We start from the raw sequence: 23,545 nt of genomic DNA, 5'->3' as shown, positions 1-23,545 counted from the left end.
GGTTTTATGTGAGGGAAATTATGTCTCGCAAGTTTGACTGAGTGTTTGCTTGAATTCTCTATTCCTGAGATGCTGCCTGGCCTGCTGTGCTTTGACCAGCAACACATTTGCAGCTGTGATCTCCAGCATCTGCAGACCTCATTTTTTACTCGAAGATTTTAACCTACTGCGGAATTCTCTATTCCTGAGATGCTGCCTGGCCTGCTGTGCTTTGACCAGCAACACATTTGCAGCTGAGGAAGTCACCAAAAGATTGTTGAGGGCAGAGCGATAGACATTTAACACATGGACTTCAGTAAAGCCTTTGACCAGGTTCCACATGGTAGACTAATTAGTAAAGGTAGATCAAATGGGATTCAGGGAGAACTTGCCAATTGAATACAAAATTGGCTTGATGGTAGGAGACAGAGGGTGGTGCTGAAGGTGTGTTTTTCAAACTGAAGGCCTATGACCAGGAGTGTTCCACAGGGATTGGTATGGATCCACTTTTGTTTGTCATTTTTATAAAAGATTTGAAAGAGCATATAGGTGGCATGGTTAGTAAGTTTACAGATGATACCAAAATTTGGAGGTGCAGAGGACTGTGAAAAAGGTTACCTAAGATTACACAGAGATCTTGATGAATTGGGTGAATGAGCTGAGTGGTGATTGATGGAGTTTAATTTGGATAAATGCGAGGTATTGAATTTTGGTAAAACAAACAAGGGCAGGACTCATACAATTATTGATAGAGCCCTAGAACCAAGAGACTTAGCGGTTCAGGTACACAATTCTTTGAAATTCAAAGGTTGGACAGGGTAATTAAGGTGTTTAGTACACTTGTCTTTGCTCAGACTATTTTGAGTATAGGAGTTGGGACATCATGTTGAGGTTGTAAAGGTTATTGGCGAGACCTTATCTGGAGTACTGTATGCAGTTCTGGTTGCCTTATTTTATGAAGGATATTATTAAATTGGATGGGGTTCAGAAAAGATTTACCAGGATGTTGCTGGGAATGGAGAGTTTGAATTATAAATAGAGGCTGAATAGGTGGAGACTTCTGTCACTGGAGAGTAGGAAGTTGAGTGACCTTTATAGAGGTTTATAAAATTATGAGGGGCATAGATAGAAAAGACATTGGAGCAGAAATCAGGTCATTCAGCCCATTGAGTCTGCTCCACCATTCAATCATGGCTGATAACAGTCAACCCCATTCTCCAGCTTTCTCCCTGTAATCCTTGATACTTAAGAACCTATCTATTCTCAGTCTTAAATGTGCTCAATGACCTGGCCTCCATAACCTTCTGTGACAATGAATTCCATAGATTCACCATTCTCTGGCTAAAGAAGTTCCTCTTGATCTCTGTTCTAAAAGGTCTTCCCTTTACTCTCAGGCTGTGCTCTCGGGTCTTAGACTCTCCGACCAAATGGAAACACTTTCTCAAAATCCACTCCACTCTGTCCAGGCCATTTGGTATTCTGTAAGTGCTGGGAAAACACAGCAGGTCAGGCTGCATCCAAGGAGCAGGAGAGGTGACGTTTTGGGCATAAACCCTTCATCAGGAATATGGGGGTTGGAGGGATGGAGAGATAAATAGGAGGGTCAGGGTGGGGAAGGTAGCTGGGAAGGCAATAGATAGATGCAGTTTGGAAGGGAGGGTGAAGCGGATAGGTGGGAAGAAAGATGGACAGGTAGGACAGTGCTGGGTTGGAGGGTTGGCTCTGGGATGAGGTGGAGAGGGAGAGATGAGGAAACTGGTGAAGTCGATGTTGATGCCATGTCGTTGGAGGGTCCCAAGGCAGAAGATGAGGCATTCTTCCTTTAGTCGTTGGGTGGCTTGGATCTGGCGGTGGAGAAGGCCTAGAACTCGCATGTTCTTGGCGGAGTGGAGTGGGAGTTAGTGGTCAGCCACAGGGTGGTGGGGTTGCTTGGTGTGAGAGTCCCTGAGGCGTTCCCTGAAATGTTCTGTGAGTTGGCGTCCTGTCTCCCGAGTGTAGAGGAAACCACTTTGAGAGCAACAGACACAATAGATGAGGTGTTTGGATGTGCAGGGAAATCTCTGCTGGGTGTGGAAGGATCCTTTGGGGTCTTGGATGAAGTTTGGGCGGGGGGGGGAAGGTATGGGTGCAGGTTTTACACCCTTTACGGCAGTAAGAGAAGGTACCAGGAGTGGAGGGAGGGTTGGTGGGGGATGTAGACCTAACGAGGGAGTCGCGGAGGGAATGGTCTGTGGAATGCAGATAGGGGTGAGGAGGGAAATATATCTCTGGTAGTGGGGTCTGACTGTCGGTAGCGGAAATGATAGAAGATAAAGCGCTGTATCTGGAGATTAGTGAGGTGGAAGGTGGGGACTAGGTGGTTCTATTCTTGTTGCGGTTGGAGGGGTGAGGTTCAAGGGTGGAGGTGTGGGACGTGGAGGAGATGCGCTGGAAAGCATTGATCACATGGGAGGGGAAATTATGGTCCTTGAAATAGGAGGCCATCTGGGATGTTCTGGAGTGGAATTACTCCTCGTGGGAGCAGATGTGGCAGATACAAAGGAAATGAGGAAAAAAAAAGCACATTTTACAGGAGAGGGGGAAAGCAGAAATGTAGTCCAGGTAGCTGTGGGAGTTGGTGGGTTTGAAGTAGATGTCTGTGTTGAGATGGTGATGGGAGGTGTCCAAGATGGTCCAGAACAACCTGAAGTCAGGGTGGAAGGTGTTGGTGAAGTTGATAAACTGCTCAACCACCTCATGGGAGCATGAGTTGATACCAATACAGTCATCAATGTAGTGGAGGAAAAGGTGGGAGATGATGCAAGTGCAACTTCAGAGGATGGATGGTTCCACGTATCTGAAGAGGCAGGCGTAGCTAGGGCCTATGCGAGTGCCCATAGCTATCCCTTTGGTCTGAAGGAAGTGGGAGCATTCAAAGGACAAGTTGTTGAGGGTGAGGACCAGTTCCACCAATCAAATAAGTGTGTTGGTGGAGAGGTACTGGTTGCGTTGGCAGGAGAGGAAGAAACGGGGCGTGGAGGCCTTTGTCATGCTGGATGGACAAGTAGAGCAACTGGATGTCTATGGTGAAGATGAGGCGTTGGCGGAGGGTGTGGGTGGTGTCCCGTAAGTTTGTGGGGAGTTCCTGGATGAAGAGGGGTCAGGACGGTGTCAAGATGTGAGGAGATAAATTCAGTGAAGCAGGAGCAGGCTGAGATGATGGGTCCTTATCTTACTCAGTAGTCTCCTGTGCAGCACCTTGTCAAAGGCTTTCTTGAAGTCTTGGTAGAACCTGCTTATTACTTCCTCAAAGAACTCTAGCAGAATTGTCAGGCATGACTTCCCCTTGATGAAACCGCAACCATGCTGACTTTGCTCTATTTTACCATAAGCTTTCATGTATTCCAAAATCTCATTCTCCACAATGGATTCCAGGATCTTGCCCATAACTGAGGTTAGACTGTAATTTAATGTCATTTGCATTACTCCTTTTTTTAAACAGGGGTGTCATGTTAGTAATTTTCCAGTCGCCTGTGACTCTCCCTGATTCTAGCAATTCCTGGAAGATCACCACTAACGCCTCTGCTATCTCTTTAGCTATCTCCCATAGAACCCTGGGGTGTAGGCCATCTGGTTCAGGTGATTTATCCATCTTCAGGCCATTCAGTTTTTCTAGCACCTTCTCCTTAGTGATGGCCACCATACTCCACTCTGCCCCTTACTCTCTTGAATCTTTGGGATATTACTCGTGTTTTCCACCGTGAAGACTGATGCAAAGTAATTATTCAGCTCCTCAGCCATTTCCTTGTTCCCCACTACTATCACTCCAGCCTCGTTTTCCAGCAGCCCAATGTCCACTTTTGCCTCTCTCTTGCCCTTTGTAAGAATTTGTTTAGATTATAAAGTCTTCCTTCACATTACTGGCTGGCTTACCCTCTTATTTAATCTTCTCACTCTTTATTTCTTTCTTTTTTGTTGCCTTCTGGTCTTTGTAAACTTCCCAATCCTCTGGTTTCCCATTGCCCTTTTCCACATTACATACTTTCTTCTCTTTTGCTGTTATGCTATTCCTGACTTCCCTAGTTGGCCATGGTTGCCTCATCCTCCGTGTACCATGCTGCTTTTTCCTTGGGATGAATCTCTGCAGAGTATCCTGAATTACTCCCAGACACACTTTGTCGTTGCTGTTCCACTGTTCTTCCTGTTGGCTCTCCTCCCAGTCATTTCCACTCAGCTTCTCCCTCATGCCCCTGCAGTTGCCTTTATTCAGCTGTAATACCATTACCTCTGATTCTATGTTCTCCTTCTCAAATTGCAGAGTAAATTCAATTGTATGATCACTGTCTCCTTAGGGTTCCTTTACCTTTAAGATCCATAATCAAGTTTGCCTCATTGCACAACACTAAATCCAGTTTTGCCTGTTCCTTTGTGGGCTTTACCACAAGCTGCTCCAAAATGCCATCTTGTAGACATTCCACAAATTCCTTTCCTTGCAACCAACTCCAACTTGATTTTCCCAGTCCACCTGCATATTAAAATCCCCCATGAACACTAACTTTGTCTTTCCTGTACATCTTTTCTATCCCCTGTATATATTGTGCCCCCAGCTCCTGACCACTGTTTGGATGCTTGTACATAACTCCAACTATGATTTTGTTTTAACCTTTTTGCAGGTCCTCAATTCTACCCACACAGATTCTACACTATCTGACCCAACTTCATTTCTTACTATTGATTTCATTTCATTTCTTACTAATAAGGCAACCCCACCCCCTGCCGATCTGCCTACATTTTCAATCAGATATATATCCTTGAATATTCAGCTCCCAATCCTGATCCCTTTGCAGTCACATCTCCATGACCCCCACCACACCCTACCTGCTAATTTTGATCTGCGCCACAAGCTCATTTAACTTATTCCTTCAGACATAACATCTTCTTCAGTTCTGTATTAACCATCCCTCTTGGCATGAATTACATTGGTCTTTTCCTTGGGGTGGAGGAGTTCAAAATGATAAGGGGAGAGCGCCTTAAAAAGGACATAAGGGGCAACTTTTTCACACTGAGTGGTTCATGTGAAATAACTGCCAGCAGAAGTGGTAGATGCTGGTACAGTTACAATATTTGAAAAGACATTTGGAGAAATACATGAATAGGAAAGGTTTGGAGGGATACGGGCAAATGCAGGCAAGTGGGACTAGTTTAGTTTGGGAATATGGTTGGCGTGGACTAGATGGACCGAAAAAGTGTCGGTTTCCATGACGCTGATTCTCGTTCCCCATTATCTATAGCACAATTACTTGTTCAAAGAAATCCAATAATTTAAACTTTAATCTCCCTTTGACAAAACCATGCTGTCTCTGCCTGATTATTTTGAACTTATTGAAGTGCCTTGTTATAAAATATTTAATATAACTTCTAACATTTTTTAATGACAGATATTAAGCTAACTGGCCTGTAGTTTCCTGCTTTCTGTTATCCTCCCTTTTTGAATAAGGAAGTTACATTAGCTATTTTCCAATCTTGCGGAATGTCTGAATCCAATGAGTTTTAGAAAATTAAAACAGACATGTCAACAATTGCACTGATTGCTTCCTTTAAGACCTTTGGATGCAATCTGTCAGGTCCTAGGGACTTGTCAACCCACAGTTTCAACAGTTACTTGGTTAAAAATCACAACACCAGGTTATAGTCCAACAGGTTTAATCGGAAGCACACTAGCTTTCGGAGTGTGCTTCCAATTAAACCCTGTTGGACTATAACTTGGTGTTGTGTGATTTTGTATACCCCAGTCCAACAATGGCATCTCCAAATCATAACAGTTACTTGGTACTACTTATCTGGTAATTGTATTTTGTTGAAATCTTATCTCTCCTTTTCCATTCCTTATTTCCAGCTATTTCCGGGATGCTACTCATATCCTCTAGTGAAGACAAATGAAAATATCTGTTCAATAGATTTGCCATCTCTTTTGTCTTCTATTAGTAATTCCCCAGACTCATTTTCATTTAACACTTTGTTAATACTTTTTAAATATCTGGAGAAACCTTTTCTATCTGTTTCTATATTCTTAACTAACATTCTCTCATACTCTATTTTTCTCTTATTAATCTTTTGGAAATTTTTTGCTGTGTTTTACATTCTGTCCAGTCTTCTGACTTGTCAGTTATCTTTACACAATTATGTCTTTTTGAGTTTGAAGCTATCTTTAACTTCATTGTAGTTAACTAAGGATAACAGGTCTGTCCCTGAGAAAATTTGTTCTTAGTTGTTGGAATCATGATTCAATGCTTTCTGGAAGATCCCCTTAAATATGTGCCACTGCGTATCTGTTCCCCTATTCTGTTAGCTTAAATTGCCAGTTCACTTTCGCTAGCTTTGCTTTCTTGCTGTCATAATTGTCCTTCGTTCAAAAGTAGTCTTGGATCCCATATTTCCCCCTCTCAAATTGAGCGAGTGGCTAGGGGGTGGCATGGTAGCTCAGTGGTTAGCAGTGTTGCCTCAGCGCCAGGGACTGCGTTTGATTCCAACCTCTGGCAACTGTCTGTGTGGAGTTTGCACATTTTCCCTGTGTCTGCGTGGGTTTCCTCCAGGTGCTCTGGTTTCTTTTCACAGTCCAAAGATATGCAGGTTAGGTGAATTGGAGTGCTAAATTGCCCATAGTGTTCCAGGATGTGTGGGTTAGGTGCATTAGGGCTAGATACAGGGTAGGGAAAATGGGTCTGGGTGGGTTACTTTTCGGTGGGGTTGATGTGGACTTGTTGGGCCAAAGGGCTTGTTTCCACATGGTAGAAATTCTTTGATTCTATGAAATCATATTTAAAATTCAATGATGTTATAGTTGTTGCTTCCCAGGGGAACTTTAATCATTAGGTCAGTAATTAGTCCTGCCTTAATGAAACTAAGTCTACTATAGCCTGCTCTCTGCTTGGTGGCACAACATGCTGGTCCAAGAAATTGTCCTGAAAACATTCAATGAATTTGTTAGCTGGACTACTTTTACCTGTCTGATTTTTCTAGTCCATATGTATGTAAGAATTAGGACTAAGATTAGGTAACTTGCGCCTACTGTACTTTTAATACAATCATGGCTAATCTCATCTCTGCCTCAACTCCATTTTTCTGCCATTCTCCATAATCCTTCAACCTATTAATAATTAAAAATTTGCCTATCTCCTCCTTAAATTTATTCAGTGTCCACCACATTCTGGAGGAGTGAATTCCAGAGATTCAGAGCCTTTTAAGAGAAGTGCTTCCTCCTCATGTCTGTTTTAAATCTACCATCCCTTAGCTCGATTGCCCCACAAGAGGAAACATCTCCTCTACATCTGTGTCAATCTGTTACAGTATCTTATATACCTCATTTGGATCTCCTCGCATCCTTTTAAACTCTGGCTAGTATGATCTAAACTGCTTCATCTCTCCTTATATGAAAAGCTTTTCACCTCTGGAATTAATCTACTGAACCCTCTCTGAATTTGATTAAAATTTCCAATAATAATACCTGTATCCTTTTTGACAATCTCCATTATTTCTTTCTCTGTCCTACAATGTCTTTACTGTGAGGCAGCCTGTCAACAATACTAGTTCATCAGTTTTGTGTTGTATGCTACATGCATTCAATTACAGTACTTTTAAGTTTTGTCCTTTTTATTATTTTCGTTACCTCTAATCTTATCTGCTGATTTGCTCTTCGATCTGCATCTTCTGTCCCATCTTGTCATTGTCCGTTTACCGTTTACCATGTTAATTCCTTTCTCTGTTGCATATTCACTACATTTTCCCAATTTTGGGATCTTGCCCCCACTATTTAGTTTAAATCTGCTCCAGTTCCCTAGTCATACGGTTTGCAAAAGCACAAGTCCCAATACACTTTAGGTGTACCTTACCAATGGTACAAATCCCACTTTCCCCAGTATTGATGCCAGCTTGGCACAGATCATGTTATCTTTGTCTAATCATACTATGATGTTCTAAGGGCATCAACTTCCTTAATGATAAATTCCAATATTTTCCTGTGATAGATGTCGGGTTAACTGGCCATAATTCCCTGTTTTCTTTCCTTCTTTCCTGTGTCATATTGACTGAGTTTTAGTCAGCTGAGGACATTCTCTACGATCTAGGAAATTATGGCAAATCATAACCAGTGTCTCTGCAGCTATCTCTTTTAAGAGGACATAGGCCATCAGATTCCTGGAGATTTGTCAACTTTTAGTCTGATAGGTTTAGTCTGATAGGTTTTCTAATACATTTTATCTGTTGATATTAATTATCTAAAATTCATCGGTTTTATTAAGTCATTAGAATACCTCTATTTTTGGTAATATGATTTGTTCTTTCACTGTTTACAAACACAGTAGATTTGTTCAATCTCTCTGGCATGTCAGGTGTATAAACAATGCAATGCTGGTCAATGAATTATGGAGTGTTAGGATGATTAATCATTTTTGATACTGACTTTCACAACAATACCAATGCTGAGGGTGAGGTTGAGGAAATCATAACTGCGACCATAAGACTGTAAGATGTAGGAGCAGAAGTAGGCCATTCAGCCTATTGAATCTGCTCCATGATTCAAATAGATAAAAGCTGATCTGATCTGATAATCCTCAACTTCACTTTCCTGCCTTTTCCCTATTATCCTTGATTCCCTTACTGATTAGAAATCTGTTTGATCTCAGCATTGAATACATTTAACAGTGCATTTCTCCAAATTCAATGCTCGATGAAGTAGAAAATTTCTCTGATCTGGAACTTAACCTGCTATGAAATGACCTGCTATATCAGCCTTAAAGTAAATTGGAATGACCCCATTGATATTATTTTATATTCTCATGGCCTTTCTCATGTGAAAAGGATGTGAAAGAGCACTAAGGCATTTTAAGGCAGCGATCAATCTCAATTCATCAAGACACAGATGTCATTATAAATGAGCCAGTTGTGGTGTTACTATGGCAACACATTAGGGAAAAATGTGTACATGTTATGTTGCTTGGTAACCAATTATTTGTATAGCACACTGAAATAATCATACTTTTATATCTCTTCTTTGAAAGACTGATCCAACGAGACTTGACTCATTGCAACTTTCATTTATGGGAACTGAGAATTTTTATTTCACCCTGCAAAGGATAGGGAATTTCCTGGTAATAGGTGTGCTGTTCATTATCAACATGTACAGTCATTTAGGTATGCTGTTTGATATGCATAACATCACTGATGTGGCAGATGGGTGTGGTTCAAAGGTCAGTGTTTTTCTGTTGCGTAGCAGGAAAATTACATGGCCCAGACTGTGATTCACTCAAACATAACTTACCAGAATTCAAATTCTGCCTGATATTTTGTGCATTCTCCCCCAACCCTTATGGACAACTGCAGCACACACGATGATAGATTTATTTATATATGGTGTGGGGCAGACAAATCAAAAAAATGTTTTCCTGCAAATCGATTAAAAAGGAGCTCAATTCATCATAAGAACTTTCCAGGGCTTGGTGAAGTACAGAACTCCATTGAGCATGGAATTATGCTGAGATAGCCAGTATCAGATGACTGGGGGAACTGTGTTGCAACTTCAGTGTTCTTGTTCCTGATAATTATCCAATGTCGTCATCCGGGGAATGTGGGTTTGTGGGTGTCAGGTGAGGGTCTGTTTGGGCTGAGTTGCATTGTTTTCTTATGATAAGATAACTTGTCAAAGAAAATTGCTTCAGTTTACATGTCGAGAACAGATTTGAGTTGGAGGGAAAAATGTCAGATGAGGGAATAATTTATTGTAAACTCACTGTCTCTGTTTGTTCAAGATGAAATTTTCATTAAAAAAATAAAGATAATTTTCATACGTCAGATCCCAGTCTCAGCTAAAGCAATACTCCTTGGTTAAGTGCATGATTTCAATAAGAGATAAAATGGCAGAGGTAGGTGCTTTGCTACTGCTACATGCTTCCTAGTAATTGCTGTAGAAGAACTAGTGACCTATGAATACTTTTTTAAAAAAAAATGTATATCATGACTTTTTAAAAAGGTGTAGTATGAATGATAACTCTATACTATGCTTTATAGGTTTTCACGAGAGATAATAGGATAGGTGAAAAGGAATGCTGACAATGTGGTGATTGCTAATTGTAGTTGTATTTCATTAATATTTCCAGTCTTGACATGTTACTTAAGGGATCCTTAGATATTCTTGACTATTTCTTTTTCCATTTCTCTCTTGCTCCAACAATACTGTAATTTAATGAAACCATAGATATAGAAGCAGAATTAACTCATTTGGTTTATTGAGTCTGTTCTGCCATTCGATCATGGCTGGTATGTTTATCAAAGGCATGCTCCTGCCTTCTCCCCATGACCCTTGATTTCCTGATCAATCAAGAACCTATCTCTCGCAGTCTAAAATACATTCAATGAAGCCCTTCATCCCTGGGATGATTCTTGTAAACCACCTCTGGACCCCCTCCAATGTCTGCACATCCTTCCTTTGATATGGGGACCAAAACTGCTCATAATATTCCATATGCAGTCTGACTGGAGCCTTGTACACCCTTAGCAGAATGTCCCTGCTTTTGTACTCTCATCCTCTTGAAATGAGAGCTAACATTGGATTTGCTTTCCTAACCACCAACTGAACCTGAATGTTACCCAAAAGAATCCTGAACTAGAAGCAGGGTGACCCCCAATCTTAGAGTTCTGCTGTATGAACCCCGAAGATGTGCAACAATCATGTTGGTGAAGGCTGCAATCTAGTTGCTGGTATTATTTCCAATCAATCAGTGGGGCAGATTTCTTCTCACCATTTGTAAGTGATTCTGGCAAGACTTGGGTGAAGTTTTTCAGCAAGCTCGAGCTGGAGCTCCATCCATCCTGTTCCTTGATGAAAATGATTCCATCCTTGGATCATGTTCACATGATGGAGCAAATGGCTGTTCAGTTAGTGTCCTCTTCATTCTTTGTACTTCAGATTTCTGAAGCCTTTTCCCATGATCTGCTGTGCTTCCCAAATTACGCCCAGAAACTCATGTCATTGCTGGTCCATCGTCTTCCCTATTGGGTCCCCTTCTAATCAACTCTTGCCAGCTCCTCGTGCCAAGTTTGTAGCTCCCTCCTCAAGTGAATGGAGGACAAGTGCCTGGTTGCTGGCCTTGGCTAATTTCATTCAGCCTGAACAGGAACTGAACGAGTGACATTCTATGTATGCTAGATATCACTGGAATATTGTGTCCCCATTCTGGATACCACACTTTAACAAGGATATGAAAACTTGACAGTAGGTGACCAAAAGATTTACTAGATTTGTTTTTAATTTGCTTATGGGATGTAGGCATCACTGGCTAGGCCATGAGCCAATTATTGCCAATCCCTAATTCCCCTTGAGAAAGTGGTGAGCTACCATTTCAAAATCTGCAGTCCTTGGGTGTAGGTGCACCCACACTGCTGTTAGGAAGGGTGTTCGAGGAATTTGACTCAGCAATAAGTTAAGATGTGGTGATAAAGTTCCAAATCAGAATACTGTGTGCTTGTTAACTGCCAGAGAGCAAAGTTTGTTTAGACAAGAGCCTAGGCATGTACTTCTCTCATCAGAGATTTATTTTGCATCACTTACACATCTTAAAATTTCAACTGCACTGATTACATACTCCCCAAATATACCCAGTCAAGTACTTCTCCGTTATTCCTTAATTAACATATTCCCTAGTTCTGTTTGGTCTCGGGCATTCGTACAGAGCCTACTCGATCATCACGTGATTTGGAGGGAAACGTGGAAGTTGTAATGTTTGCATTTGCTGCTGTTCTACTTCTAGATGGTTAAGTCATGGATTTGGAAGGTGCTATTGAAAGAACCTTGACTTACTGTAGAGCATCTGGTGGATGGTAGATATTGCTGTCACTGATACTGAATGTTAAATGTGGTGGATTAGGTGCCAGTCAATTGGGTTGTTGAAGCTGCACTTTTTCAAGCAGGTGGAGAGTAGTCTATCACACTCCTGATGGTGCCTTGTAGACGGTTGAACAAGCACAGGGTAGATAGGAGGTGAGTTACTTGTGTTATGAAGTTGAAGGTGTGTGCTGTACCTTTTTAAGAGAGAGTGAATGCAGTTCTGCACTGATAGCTTAAAGAGCAGTCTTAACGTCCTGGGAAATTGAAAATATATAACATTTGGCTATGAAATAAATACCTGAGCTGGTTGCTGTTTTGACAACAATTTGAATTTAACCAATCAGTTTAAATTATGCCCCAGGATATTAAACTGAATCGCGTTTGAATTTGTTATTTTGCCAACATCGAACCAAAGAGACGATCCAATGTTGGGGATATTAATAAAGGCAGATATTTTGAAAATCAGTCAGAGCAACTGCCACAGAGAGTCGCAAGATATTAAAACACTCTATCAAAGGTACCTTTTCATATGAAACATATTTGCAGTAAAAAGAAAGATGATGACCCAGGAAGATCTTCAGCCAGAAGATGATAGCAACTGTATGGTTTTGAAATTAAGTTGATATAATTTGAATGTGTTTTATTGGAACAGTATATTGTTCGAGTTGGAGGCAGGTAATAAGCAATTAAGAGAAAGACTGGTTTCGAGTTGTGAATAGTTGTTGTTTGATGTTCGCTTTTAGAGTTAAAGAATAAATTGATATTGTCTTTAAATAGTAAAATTTGGGGATTTCTGTGTCACTCTTTAACATTACGAGGTGAGGTGAGCTTTTCTGGGTGTTTAGTTTAACAGAGGGGTTCACCACCATGTCGTAACACTTGCTGCAAACTTCGAAGCCTCTGACCAGCTCTTTTAGCAAAATACTTACTTAGCTAGTCCCATTTAGTTTTTGGCCAGTGTTGTAACGCAGTGTTGATCATGGGTCTTCGGTGATAGGAATATAATGAACATCAAAGGATGATGATTAAATACTTTGTTGTTTGCAATTGCTAGTCATGAATGTTACTTGCCATTTATTAGCCTAAGTCTGGCTGTGGTACAGATTCTGCTTAATATAGACTAGGGCTACTTCAGAATCTGAGGAATTGTGAATGGTGCTAAACATTGTGTAATCATCAGTGAACATCTTCACTTCTGTTTTAAGATGGAGGAAAGGCTGAATAGCCTCCTTTTGTATTGTAGTTACAAAAAGCGTTTACATTGGAAGGCAAATGTGAAAACAGATTATTGACCCCAAGCATGATTTTGAGAGTCAGACTTCTGCTATAAAAAATGCTGGAGCCTAGAACAGTGACCATGAAACAAAAGAACAATTAGAGTTACCTTTACTTACAAGGTCAGATCATCTAACTTCTCATGCAAGCTTAATGACTGACATCAACCAATCCCTCTGGTTCAGTCTGTATAATTATCATACTGTGAGAGAATCAACTTTGTCTTTACGTTAGTCCATTGCCAACTTGGCAGCTTTCTTTTTAAATTCACATATGTATTTTCGCAAGGTTTGTATTTTCTTAGCTGTTTGAGGCCTCCCAACTGGCTTTTTCTCCCCACAGTACTGAACCATATTAGCCAAATTCGACACCATACAGTGTAACTGCAGATCAGACTCATTATCCTTCTATGTAATTTTGATCTATACCAGCCCCAGCTTTCTGTGCGTACCTTTTAGTCATGATGACGACCTACTTATTAGTCCTTTTTTGTTCGTTCTTCAGTTATGTAGTCACAGTTCTCTACACTGAACCCCCTTCCTAACCATGTCATTCTGCCATAACATTTCTCTGCATTCACTGGCATCTTTTATTTCTTTCTCTTCTCTCAGAAAACTCCCTTTCTCCTTCCTTAGTGTTCTGTCATTACTTTCTAAGCATTTTACAGGACAATGGTGTTTCTCATTCCATGATGAATATTGTATAAATATCACAAGTATAGTTAAATACTGTTAAGATTACATCCCCTTACATTGGTACGGTCTGTCACAGGTAAGTTCAAACTAATAGAGGACTTAAAGCTGTGTGGAGAAGCTACACATCTTCTGAAATTTTTGCTTCCGTTTGTCAGCTGAAAAACTAATATATTTGTGTTAGACACTGCAGCAAATAAGTGAATTGCAGATATCCAGCTGTGGTCAACCTTGTATAATAGGAGCAGAGGGTTCTTTTGTAAAACTACCCTTGTTGGTTGTGGTTCAGTATACAGTGATCACAAACCCAGCACATTTTATGGTAGTCCTTATTTGGATCAGCATAATGGGATTATTCAGCTGATAGTGGTCAGGGGCAATAAACAAAGTAAAAGCGCATTTCATAAAAAAAATGTTCTTGATTTGTTTTCTGATTATTACATTTCTGATCTTCCCACTAATACATTGTGTACCAAAATTAGAGCTCCAGGAAAGAAGTTGAGACGAATACACAACCAATTGAAAGAACTTAGGGCATTGTTGCTAAGTTTACGGATAACACAAAGATAGGTGGAGAGACAGGTCATGATGAAGTGGGAAGGCTACAGAAGGACTTGGACGCACTCCGAGAGTGAGCAAAGAAGTGGCAGATGGAATACTTTGTGGAAAAGTATGAGGTTATGCACTTTGGTAGGAAGAATACAACAAAGACTATTTTCCAAGCAGGGAAAGGCTCCTGAAATCTGAAACTACAAAGAGACTTAGCAGTCCTAGTTCAGGATTTTCTCAATAGACTGGTTTGGTTGGCGATTAGGAAGGCAAATGCAATGTTGGCATTCATTTCAAAACGGCTGGAATACAAGAGCAACGATGTACTGCTGATGCTGTGTAGGTTCTCGTCAGACAGCATTTAGAATATTGTGAGCAGTTTTGAGCCCCAAATCTAAGCAAGAACTTGCTGGTGTTGGAGGGAGTCTAGAAGAGGGGGGTAGTACAATTGATACCAAGTATGAAGGTCCTGTCATTATGAGGACTCTTGGTTCTTTACTTGATGGAGTTTGGAAGAATGACAGGAAATCTGATTGAATCTTAGAGAATACTGAGAGACCTGGACAGAGTAGATAAGATGTTTCCACTGATTTGAGAGGGGAGGACCTGAGGGCACAACCTTAGAGTTAAGAGACGGCCCTTTCAGAACTGAGATGAGGAGGAACTTCTTCAGCCAGAGGGTGGTTAATCTGTGGTACTCATTTCCGTCGAGGGCTATGGAGGCCAAGTCATTAAATGTGTTTAAGATGGAGGCAGGTCTTGATTGGTGAGGGGACAAAGTGTTATTGGGGGGGAAGGCAGGAGGGTGGGGTTGAGAAATATCAGTCATGATCAAATGGTGGAGCAGACCTGATGGGCTGAATGGCTTAATTCTGTTCCTTTTGTCATATGATCTAATTTGGTATCTGCTTTTTTCTTTTCACCCTTCCCCTCTCCATCCTACAGTGCTGACTATACTGCTGACACTTCTGCAATGACCATTCTTAATGTTTGAATACAAGGTAGCAAAGAAAGTCTAAGAATTGTGGAATTTTACCACACCATATCTCAACATCTTTAGTCTGAAGAAGGTTGAGGAATCAGTAATACGTACATAAGGTCTCCCAGAGCTTGTGCACAGGGATGCATCTTGGAGTGATTTTCAGAGTCTTTAGAGTCTGAGTTTTTAGATGTGAACCAAGTAATTTCAACTCTAGGAAACTCCTAGATACATTTCTAACAGCACCGCAAATGGATTGAAGGCAGATGTCTGCTGCCTTTCTCAGCAATTGATTTGTGATTTATAAAATTGCAGAAAATGTTGAAAATCACAAAGGATAATTACGAGGTGAAAACTTCAGTTTAACCAATCTTAATTTGGTGAAGATGAAGCAGACATGCTGTCATGATAATCTGATTAATATGTTCTCTTTCTACATATTTGGTTTGGTTCTGGATTTCTGATGATCCCAGTTGATTTTAACTGAGAAAGCAATTTGGATGCTACAACTATCTTTGGCATTCATGTACCAAGGAAAGGAAATCAGCCTTTAAGGATATCCAATAAGCAAAAAGTAAGATTGAGTTGTGATCCCCTCAGCATCAAACCGCTTATCTGCATTCACTGTCTGGTCTCATACTTTTAAGTGTGGCCATGTGGGCAGTAGTACTTGTGAGATTATACGGGGGCAAGTGCCAAAGCCTGTTTGTTTTTATAAAAGTATTCTTCCATTGATGTTTCTTTCAGTGCATCCCCACCTCCTCATCACCTCACAACAATGTCACCACAGCTCCAAAGCTGCCATCAGAAAGGTGAGTTTACTTTTTACTTTTTCTTTTCAGAAACTAGCATACTTGATAAACCGAGTACAATTGGAAGTAAAGAACAAATATAAGCACTTAATGAGAATTACCTCTTGACTGCCGTGGGGGAGGTGATAGTGCAGTGGTATTGTCGCTGGCATGGTAAATCAGAGAGCCAGATAATGTCTGGAGGCCACAACGACAAATCTAATTTCAATAAAACGCTGGAATTAAAATCTAAAGTCTAATGAAGACTACAAATTAACCATAAATTGCCATAAAAACTCATCTGGTTCACTAATATTCTTTAAGGAATGACCTAAAGGAACAACCACCTGATGAAGGAGCAGTGCTCTGAAAGCTAGTGCTTCCAATTAAACCTGTTGGACTATAACTTGGTGTTGTGATTTTTAACTTAAGGAATGAAAATTGCCATCTTTACCTGGTCTGACCAACATGTGACTCCAGATCCACAGCAATGTGATTTATGCTAAACTGACCTCTGAAATAGCTTAGCAATCCACTGCATTCAAAGAAAACTGAATGGACAACAAATGTGCATATCCTATAAATGAAAAAAAAGTAATTCTTTGTAATATAAAATGGCTGATAATTTTTACTTTTAAAAATGAATGAAAATGTCCTAATATTTACTCCCATGTACTTCAAACCTTACAGACATGTGACAAAATGCCATTTCACTAAATCAATCAAAAAGAAATAGAGGGGAAAAGTTTTATATTTCCGTTTCTCTTACCAACTTTTTCTCTTTGTCTTGAAGAACTAGAGGTCAGTTTAAAAATAGGGGGTCACCTGTTTAAAACAGATGAGGTGAATTTCTCTAGGCCGATCATGAATCTTTGGAATCTTTTCCTCAAAAATCGGCGAAAGCAGAGATTTTGAATATTTTTAAGGCAGAGGTGAATATAAACTTGGTAAGCAAGGGGATGAAAGATTATCAGGTATAGACAGAAATGTGGATTTGTTCTAATTAGATTAACTATGATCTAATTAAATGACGGAGCAGACTCGAGGGCTGAATGTTCTACTGCTTCTCGTCTGTGACTCCTTTAAAATACAACTCTGAGCTGCCAGTACCATGTTGAGTTTTGGTACTGTGCATTGAATGGTTACTCAAATGCATATCAGTTACTTATGCAATATTCCACACAGTGCAATTCCAGCAGAGGTTGGGGAAATTGAAAGTACAGTTTAAATCTTTTGTAACGATTATTCTCAATGGTGGAAGCAGAGCAAAAGATAAGGCTGAAGCATATGCAGCACTCTTCAGCTAGAAGTGCTGAGTGGATGATCCATTTTGGCCTCATCCAGTGATTCCCAGCATTACAGGCAACAGTCTTCAGCCAATTCAATTCACTCCACATGACATCAAGAAAGTGTTGGAGGCACTGGATACTGCACAAGCTAAGGGTCCTGACAAAATTCTGGCAATAGTATTGTGCTCCAGAACTTGTTGCTTTAACCAAGCTCTTTCAGTGCAATTACAATTCTGGCATCTATCCAACAATGTGGAAAATTGCTTAGGTATAGCATAAAAAGCTGGACAAATCCAACCCAGCCAATTACTGCCTCCTCAGTCTACTTTCAATCATCAGTAAAGTGACGGGAGGTATCATCAGCAGTGCTGTCAAGCAGCACCTGCTCCGTGATGCCCAGTTTGGGTTCCTTCAAGACCACTTAGCTCCTCGCCTCAATACTGCCTTGTTTCAAACATGGACAATTCAGCTGAATTAGAGGGGAGATGGGAGTGACAACCCTTGACATCACTGCTGCATTCGACCAAGTGTGGCATCGAGAAGCCCAAGATAGACCAGAACCATTGGGTATCGGGGGCAAACTCCCCAGTGGCTGGAGTCATACCTGGCAAGTAGGAAGATGGTCGTAGTTGTTGGTCAGTCATCCTATCTCCAGAACATCTCTGCAGGTCTTCCTCAGGGTAGTGTCCTTGGCCCAACCACATTCAGTTGCTTCCTCAATGACCATCCCTCCATCATAAGGTCAGAAGTGGAGATATTCACTGCGCAATGTTCAGCACCTTTTGTGACTCCTCAAATACTGAAGCAGTCCCAAGTTCACGTGCAACAAGATCTGGACAATATCCAAGCTAGGGCTGATAACTGGCAAGTAACATTTGCACCATACAAATTCCAGGGTGTAACCAACAATAAGACATTCTAACTACTGCCCCATGACATTCACTTATGTTACCATCATTGAATCCCCCACTATCAACATCCTGAAGATTATCATTGACCAGAAGTTCAACTGAACTTGCCACATAAACACAGTGGCTGTAACAGCAGGTCAGAGGCTAGAAATACTTTGAGTAACTCACCACCTGACTCCCCACAGCCTGTTCACCCTCTACAAGGCTCAAGTCAGGAGTGTGATGGAACACTCTGCACTTGGCTGGATGAGTTCAGCTCCAACACCACGCAAGAAGCTTGACATTATCTAAGACAAAGCAGCATGCTTGACTGGCGCTAAATCCACAAGCATCCACTCCCACTGACGCTCAGTAGCAGCAGTGTGTACTAGCTATAAGATGCACTGCAGAAATTCACCAAAGATCCTGATAACAGCACCTTTCAAACCCAGATCTACTTCCACCTCGAAGGAAGACCACTAGCTGCACATTCCCCTTCGGGGCCACTCGCCATGCTGACTTATATATCACTTTTCCTTTGTTGGGACAAGATCCTGGGATTCCTCCCTAATGGTATTGTGGGTCAATCCACAGCAGATGGACTGCAGCGGTTCAAGAAAGCAGCTCTGCACCACCTTCTCAAGGGCAACTAGGGACTGGCAATAAATGCTGGCCAGCCAGCAATGCCCACATCCACAAATGAATATTTTAAAAGTACAGTATTATCCATTGCCCCATTGACGTAAAATGTTAAACCAATTCTGTGCCCTATGTTTACCCCTATCTGAGGCCAAGAAACTAGGCTCAAATCTGCATCTTGATGCGTCAGGTAAGCTACTTTGTAGATAAGCTTGGTCAGCCATTGAGGAAGAGAGAAGTCACTCAAACTGTTTTGCTGGTTTAGCAATGTTAGACGACCAATTTTGTTTTTGGTTGAACCATATGCTAGGAAGTGATACAACAAAATGCAAGTCTGCTGATGCTCTGCCATTCAACCTAGTTCTGTTGGAGGATGGATTTTGGAGATACTCTAATAATGGTAGAATAGACATACATGTGCACTAATTAAAAAGTTGCATTTCATGATGTGTGTTGATTATTGTTTGGCTGAGATCAATTATGGTGCATTAAAATTGACTCCAATGTCCTTGGACCAGAGAAGGGAAACTGGGTTCATAATTTCTATTGAACACATCATGAAAGATTTAAGTCTTAACATTGGCTGAAGAGGATCTGGCTCTTAGCTATGATTTCCCAGATTACGAACCATGAATTTCTGACCATGAAATTGAGAGGGCATTGAACGAGTTATTCTGGCCGCGTACCTCCACTAGGTGATTCTATAATCTGCTATAGTTTTTAAAAAAATCTCTTTACCCAATTCAATCAATTGACAGCATGTAATTATTACGGCTCCTTTTCCCCTTCCTGTCCTGAAGAGGTGTTATTTGGGTAGAGAATCATAAAGTCACATAACACAGAAGAGCCCTTTTGGCTGTTGAATCTGTGCTGAGCTATTTACACTAGTCCCACTTGCCAGCACTTGGCTACAACCTTGAATGCTATGACATTTCAAGTGATTATCTTCGTACTTTTTAAATATTGAGTTTTTCCATCTTTACTACCATCTTTACTACCATTTCTGATTCCCATCAGCCTCTGGGTGAACAATGTTTCCTCAAATCCCCTCTAAACTTCCTGCCCTTCACCTTAATATTATGCCTTCTTGTTATTGATCCTTCCACTAAAGAGTTCATCTGCTTCCTAATCACCACATTCATACCGTCATGATCTTACACACCTCAGTCGGGTCCCCCTTAGCTGGAGTGTACAGATATCCTTTTCACTGTTGGCAGCACAGGAATTGTTGTGTATAGAATTTCTATGCTACACTTGTAACTATGACTACCAAAGCTTAGCACTATAATTGGTTGTTGGCAGCTGAATAAAATCTGGCGAGTAAGAGTAGGTTGTTCATAATTTATATCACTGCTTTCCCAGGAGAATAGAGCTATTATCTTATTTACTTTCTAGTGAAGAGACCTGATTGCAGATTTTAGCATTTATACATCCCTTTGCCAAATTAGGGCTGATTGTGAGTATTTGAAGGTTGATATAAAAGTTGGTTGTTTATGATCATTTTAAACTTGCATATTTCTTGTTAGGTTCAGATATCGATGCTGCCACTGCTATGATGTTGCTGAATTCATCTGCAGAACAAAGACTTCCTCAGTGTAAGCCCTGCTTTTAAATTTCTGGATTATGCGTTAACAAATTGTGGTAGTAAAACTATAATGGTTTCTCTTTCCAAATTTGCTACATCCTTCCTCAGAATCTGCTAACTGTAAAACCAATCCAATTGGGGCAGCACGGTGGCACAGTGGTTAGCACTGCTGCCTCACAGCGCCAGGGACCTGGGTTCAATTCCCGACTCAGGCGACTGACTGTGTGGAGTTTGCACATTCTCCCCGTGTCTGCGTGGGTTTCCTCCGGGTGCTCCGGTTTCCTCCCACAGTCCAAAGATGTGCGGGTCAGGTGAATTGGCCATGTTAAATTGTCCGTAGTGTTAGGTAAGGGGTACATGTAGGGGTATGGGTGGGTTGCGCTTCGACGGGTCGGTGTGGACTTGTTGGGCCGAAGGGCCTGTTTCCACACTGTAAGTAATCTAATCAAAAAAAAAGTAATCTAATCTTTTGGTGTGAGCATTGAAACCTAAACTGACTTTCTCCCCCTTGCCTTATATTTTGCACTGTTTCAGAGATTTATCCAACTGTCAATTATAATGCTTGAAACATAGCTCACTGCATCTTTTGTGTGCTGAGAAACTCTCCTTATAAATATATTTCTGCTCATCACTCTCCTAACCCTCCTACTAATCATTTAAACTAACTTGAACTCTTCAATGAAAGTATATGTTATTTCCCTCTTCACTCTGATTTTTTTAAAATTTAAAACAACTTAACTTTCCATTTTAATTGAAAAACTTGCAGCATCTCCAACTGGTCCTTAGTTTCTGACCTTGACATTATCCCCAGTAAATCGATTTGAGTTGCTTTGGGGTCCTTTCTAAAATGGTGCATTTGAGACAGTGATTTATATAAATTTATCATTGCTTCTTTGTATGTTATATCCATATTTGTTTGCCTGACTCAGTCTGGTTATATTTATTAATGTGTTTGTCTACCTGCATATATTTCGGCAAGTAATATTTTAAACCCATACAACTTTCAGTGGCTTTCTCACATAGTCACATTCCTTGTTTTTCTTCACACAGTGCATATCTTGACCTTCTTTGCATTTGCAATTTGACTGTCTGTTTAGCTAATCTACCTGTGTCTTCATATTGTCTTGTGTAGTCCTCCTCACTGTTTGCTAAACCAAACACTGCCATGTTGTCAGTAAACTGAGATTGTTGTCTGTTTGCCTCAGTCCAACTTGTCTCTGTACACAAAAAGGAATAAAAATGGTTCCATATTGACTTCTGATAGTGGAGATCTGATCTTAGTTGGGGCAGGCAGGTGCTACCCGCCCCTCTTAACTTAAAATCACAGATCTGAAATGTCAGCTCTGTTTCCCTTATCAGAAATGCTGCCTGGCCTGCTTAGTAGTTTGTTTTCTTTATTTTAGATTTCCAGCATACATATTATTTTGCTTTTGTTTAAAATTGTTTGGGTTAGCACTGTTTTTAAGTTTATAAAATATTAAAATTCACCTCAAAGCTCTGCCTCATATTTACTGACTGAGCTATGGGAGAAAGACCCTGACCCATTTTTAAAAATAAAATCCATAAAAGTTGCTGCAATTCCCTTGCAGAACTCATCACAGTCTGTGATGAACCACGTGACCAGAGATTAAACATGACCTGAAGGAATTTAACTGAAACACAAAATACAGAATCAATACAAAAACATCAATTGCCTTGACTTGCTAGTGTCGTTCTGCGGCAAGACAATTTCCATCATTTTCCAAAAAAAGTTGAATTACAGTCCCATTCCTCACACAATGAAGCCAATCAGCTCCCTGAACTTTACCTGAAAAACATTCTTACTTAAAAGTGAAGAAGGACCTCCCAAACTCATGCAAAATATAAAATCAAAATGATTCCTCTATTTGTCATGAGTAAGTGTTTATTAACTCGTCTCTAATTTTACATATTTTATCAGGTGAGCCATCTCAGCAAAAAAGTCCACCAATGAGCCGAAAACGAAGTTACAAACGTGCATTTTCGAAGCCTGCTCCCACTTTGGTGAAAATAACTGAAGCCACATGCAGAACAAGGTAAAGCATTGTTCAATTTGATTCTATAGAGTGATTGATTCTTAAAGTCCTTGGGTGTGAAGGTAGTGGGAAATAACCTTACATGAAGCGTCTGGATGGGTATATGAATAGGAAGGTTGAGAGGGGTATTGGCCATGTGCTGGCAAATGGGACTAAATTAGGTTAGGATGCCTGGTTGGCATGGATGAGTTGGACTGAAGGATCTGTTTCCATGCTGTACATCTCTATGACTACTATCTCCTTTCTGTATGTGGGACTGGGAGGTAAGAGTGAGAGTCTTTGTTCTTTATTTAATTGTGCACTTTGGTTGAATATTTTTTTTCTATCTTTACCTTTTGCATTCACCAGATCACAAGCTTCACCAAAATCCCATTGTTGAGACTGAAATCACACATTTCTGTATCTTCGTTCATGTCTTAGTTCTCTGACACAAGGACCTGCATTGTTGCTATTACAGAGAATGTCTGTCTTTCCAGAATCACCTATCTTTTTTGCCTTCTTGGAAAGATATTCTGCTATAGCAAAAAAAAATACAGCTCGTCTCAGAAATTGCAGGTCACGCCCTCAAACACCGTATTTCCCATTTTCAGGAGGGTCATGTTAGGATTTGTTTGGATAGGTCACTGAAGTAGCTGGCCATGTAAGTCACCAAATGTCTCCATTTCAAGTGGAATTTTGTAGTCTTGAAGTGTAAAACTGCATGTGTGCAGAGTCAATCTAGTACGAACAAATCTGATCTTTGTGCATTCCTCCGGATAGCCAGAATATCTGGATATCCCTTTAGAGTGGTATGGTGTCCCTTTGGATTTGATCCCAGGACATTTTTGGAGGAGGTAAGGTCCCCTTTTTATGTCGGGTGAAATGTCATTTGGAGTAAATCAAGTATCCTTGGGATTTCAGGAAAGTTATATGTCCATGAAAATTGCATAAACTCTTCAATAAGAAGGTCAGCTCATTGCTCAGTCC

General features: G+C 40.6%; 1 protein-coding gene across 1 annotated transcript in view; it reads left to right on the top strand.

Moving 5' to 3' along the window:
• The window catches only part of foxn2a (forkhead box N2a), a 69,984-nt gene that overhangs the window by 34,313 nt on the left and 12,126 nt on the right, over positions 1 to 23,545 (top strand). Inside the window, exons 5-7 of the mRNA XM_060831366.1 lie at positions 16,079 to 16,143; positions 20,467 to 20,535; positions 22,465 to 22,579. Of these exons, the coding sequence (XP_060687349.1) occupies positions 16,079 to 16,143; positions 20,467 to 20,535; positions 22,465 to 22,579 (249 nt within the window). The remainder of the gene's footprint in view (positions 1 to 16,078; positions 16,144 to 20,466; positions 20,536 to 22,464; positions 22,580 to 23,545) is intronic.

Source organism: Hemiscyllium ocellatum, chromosome 10, assembly GCF_020745735.1.
Source record: "Hemiscyllium ocellatum isolate sHemOce1 chromosome 10, sHemOce1.pat.X.cur, whole genome shotgun sequence".
NCBI classification, from domain to species: Eukaryota; Metazoa; Chordata; class Chondrichthyes; order Orectolobiformes; family Hemiscylliidae; genus Hemiscyllium; species Hemiscyllium ocellatum.
Note: the sequence above shows the minus strand (reverse complement) of the source record. Positions and strands in the feature narration are given on the sequence as shown.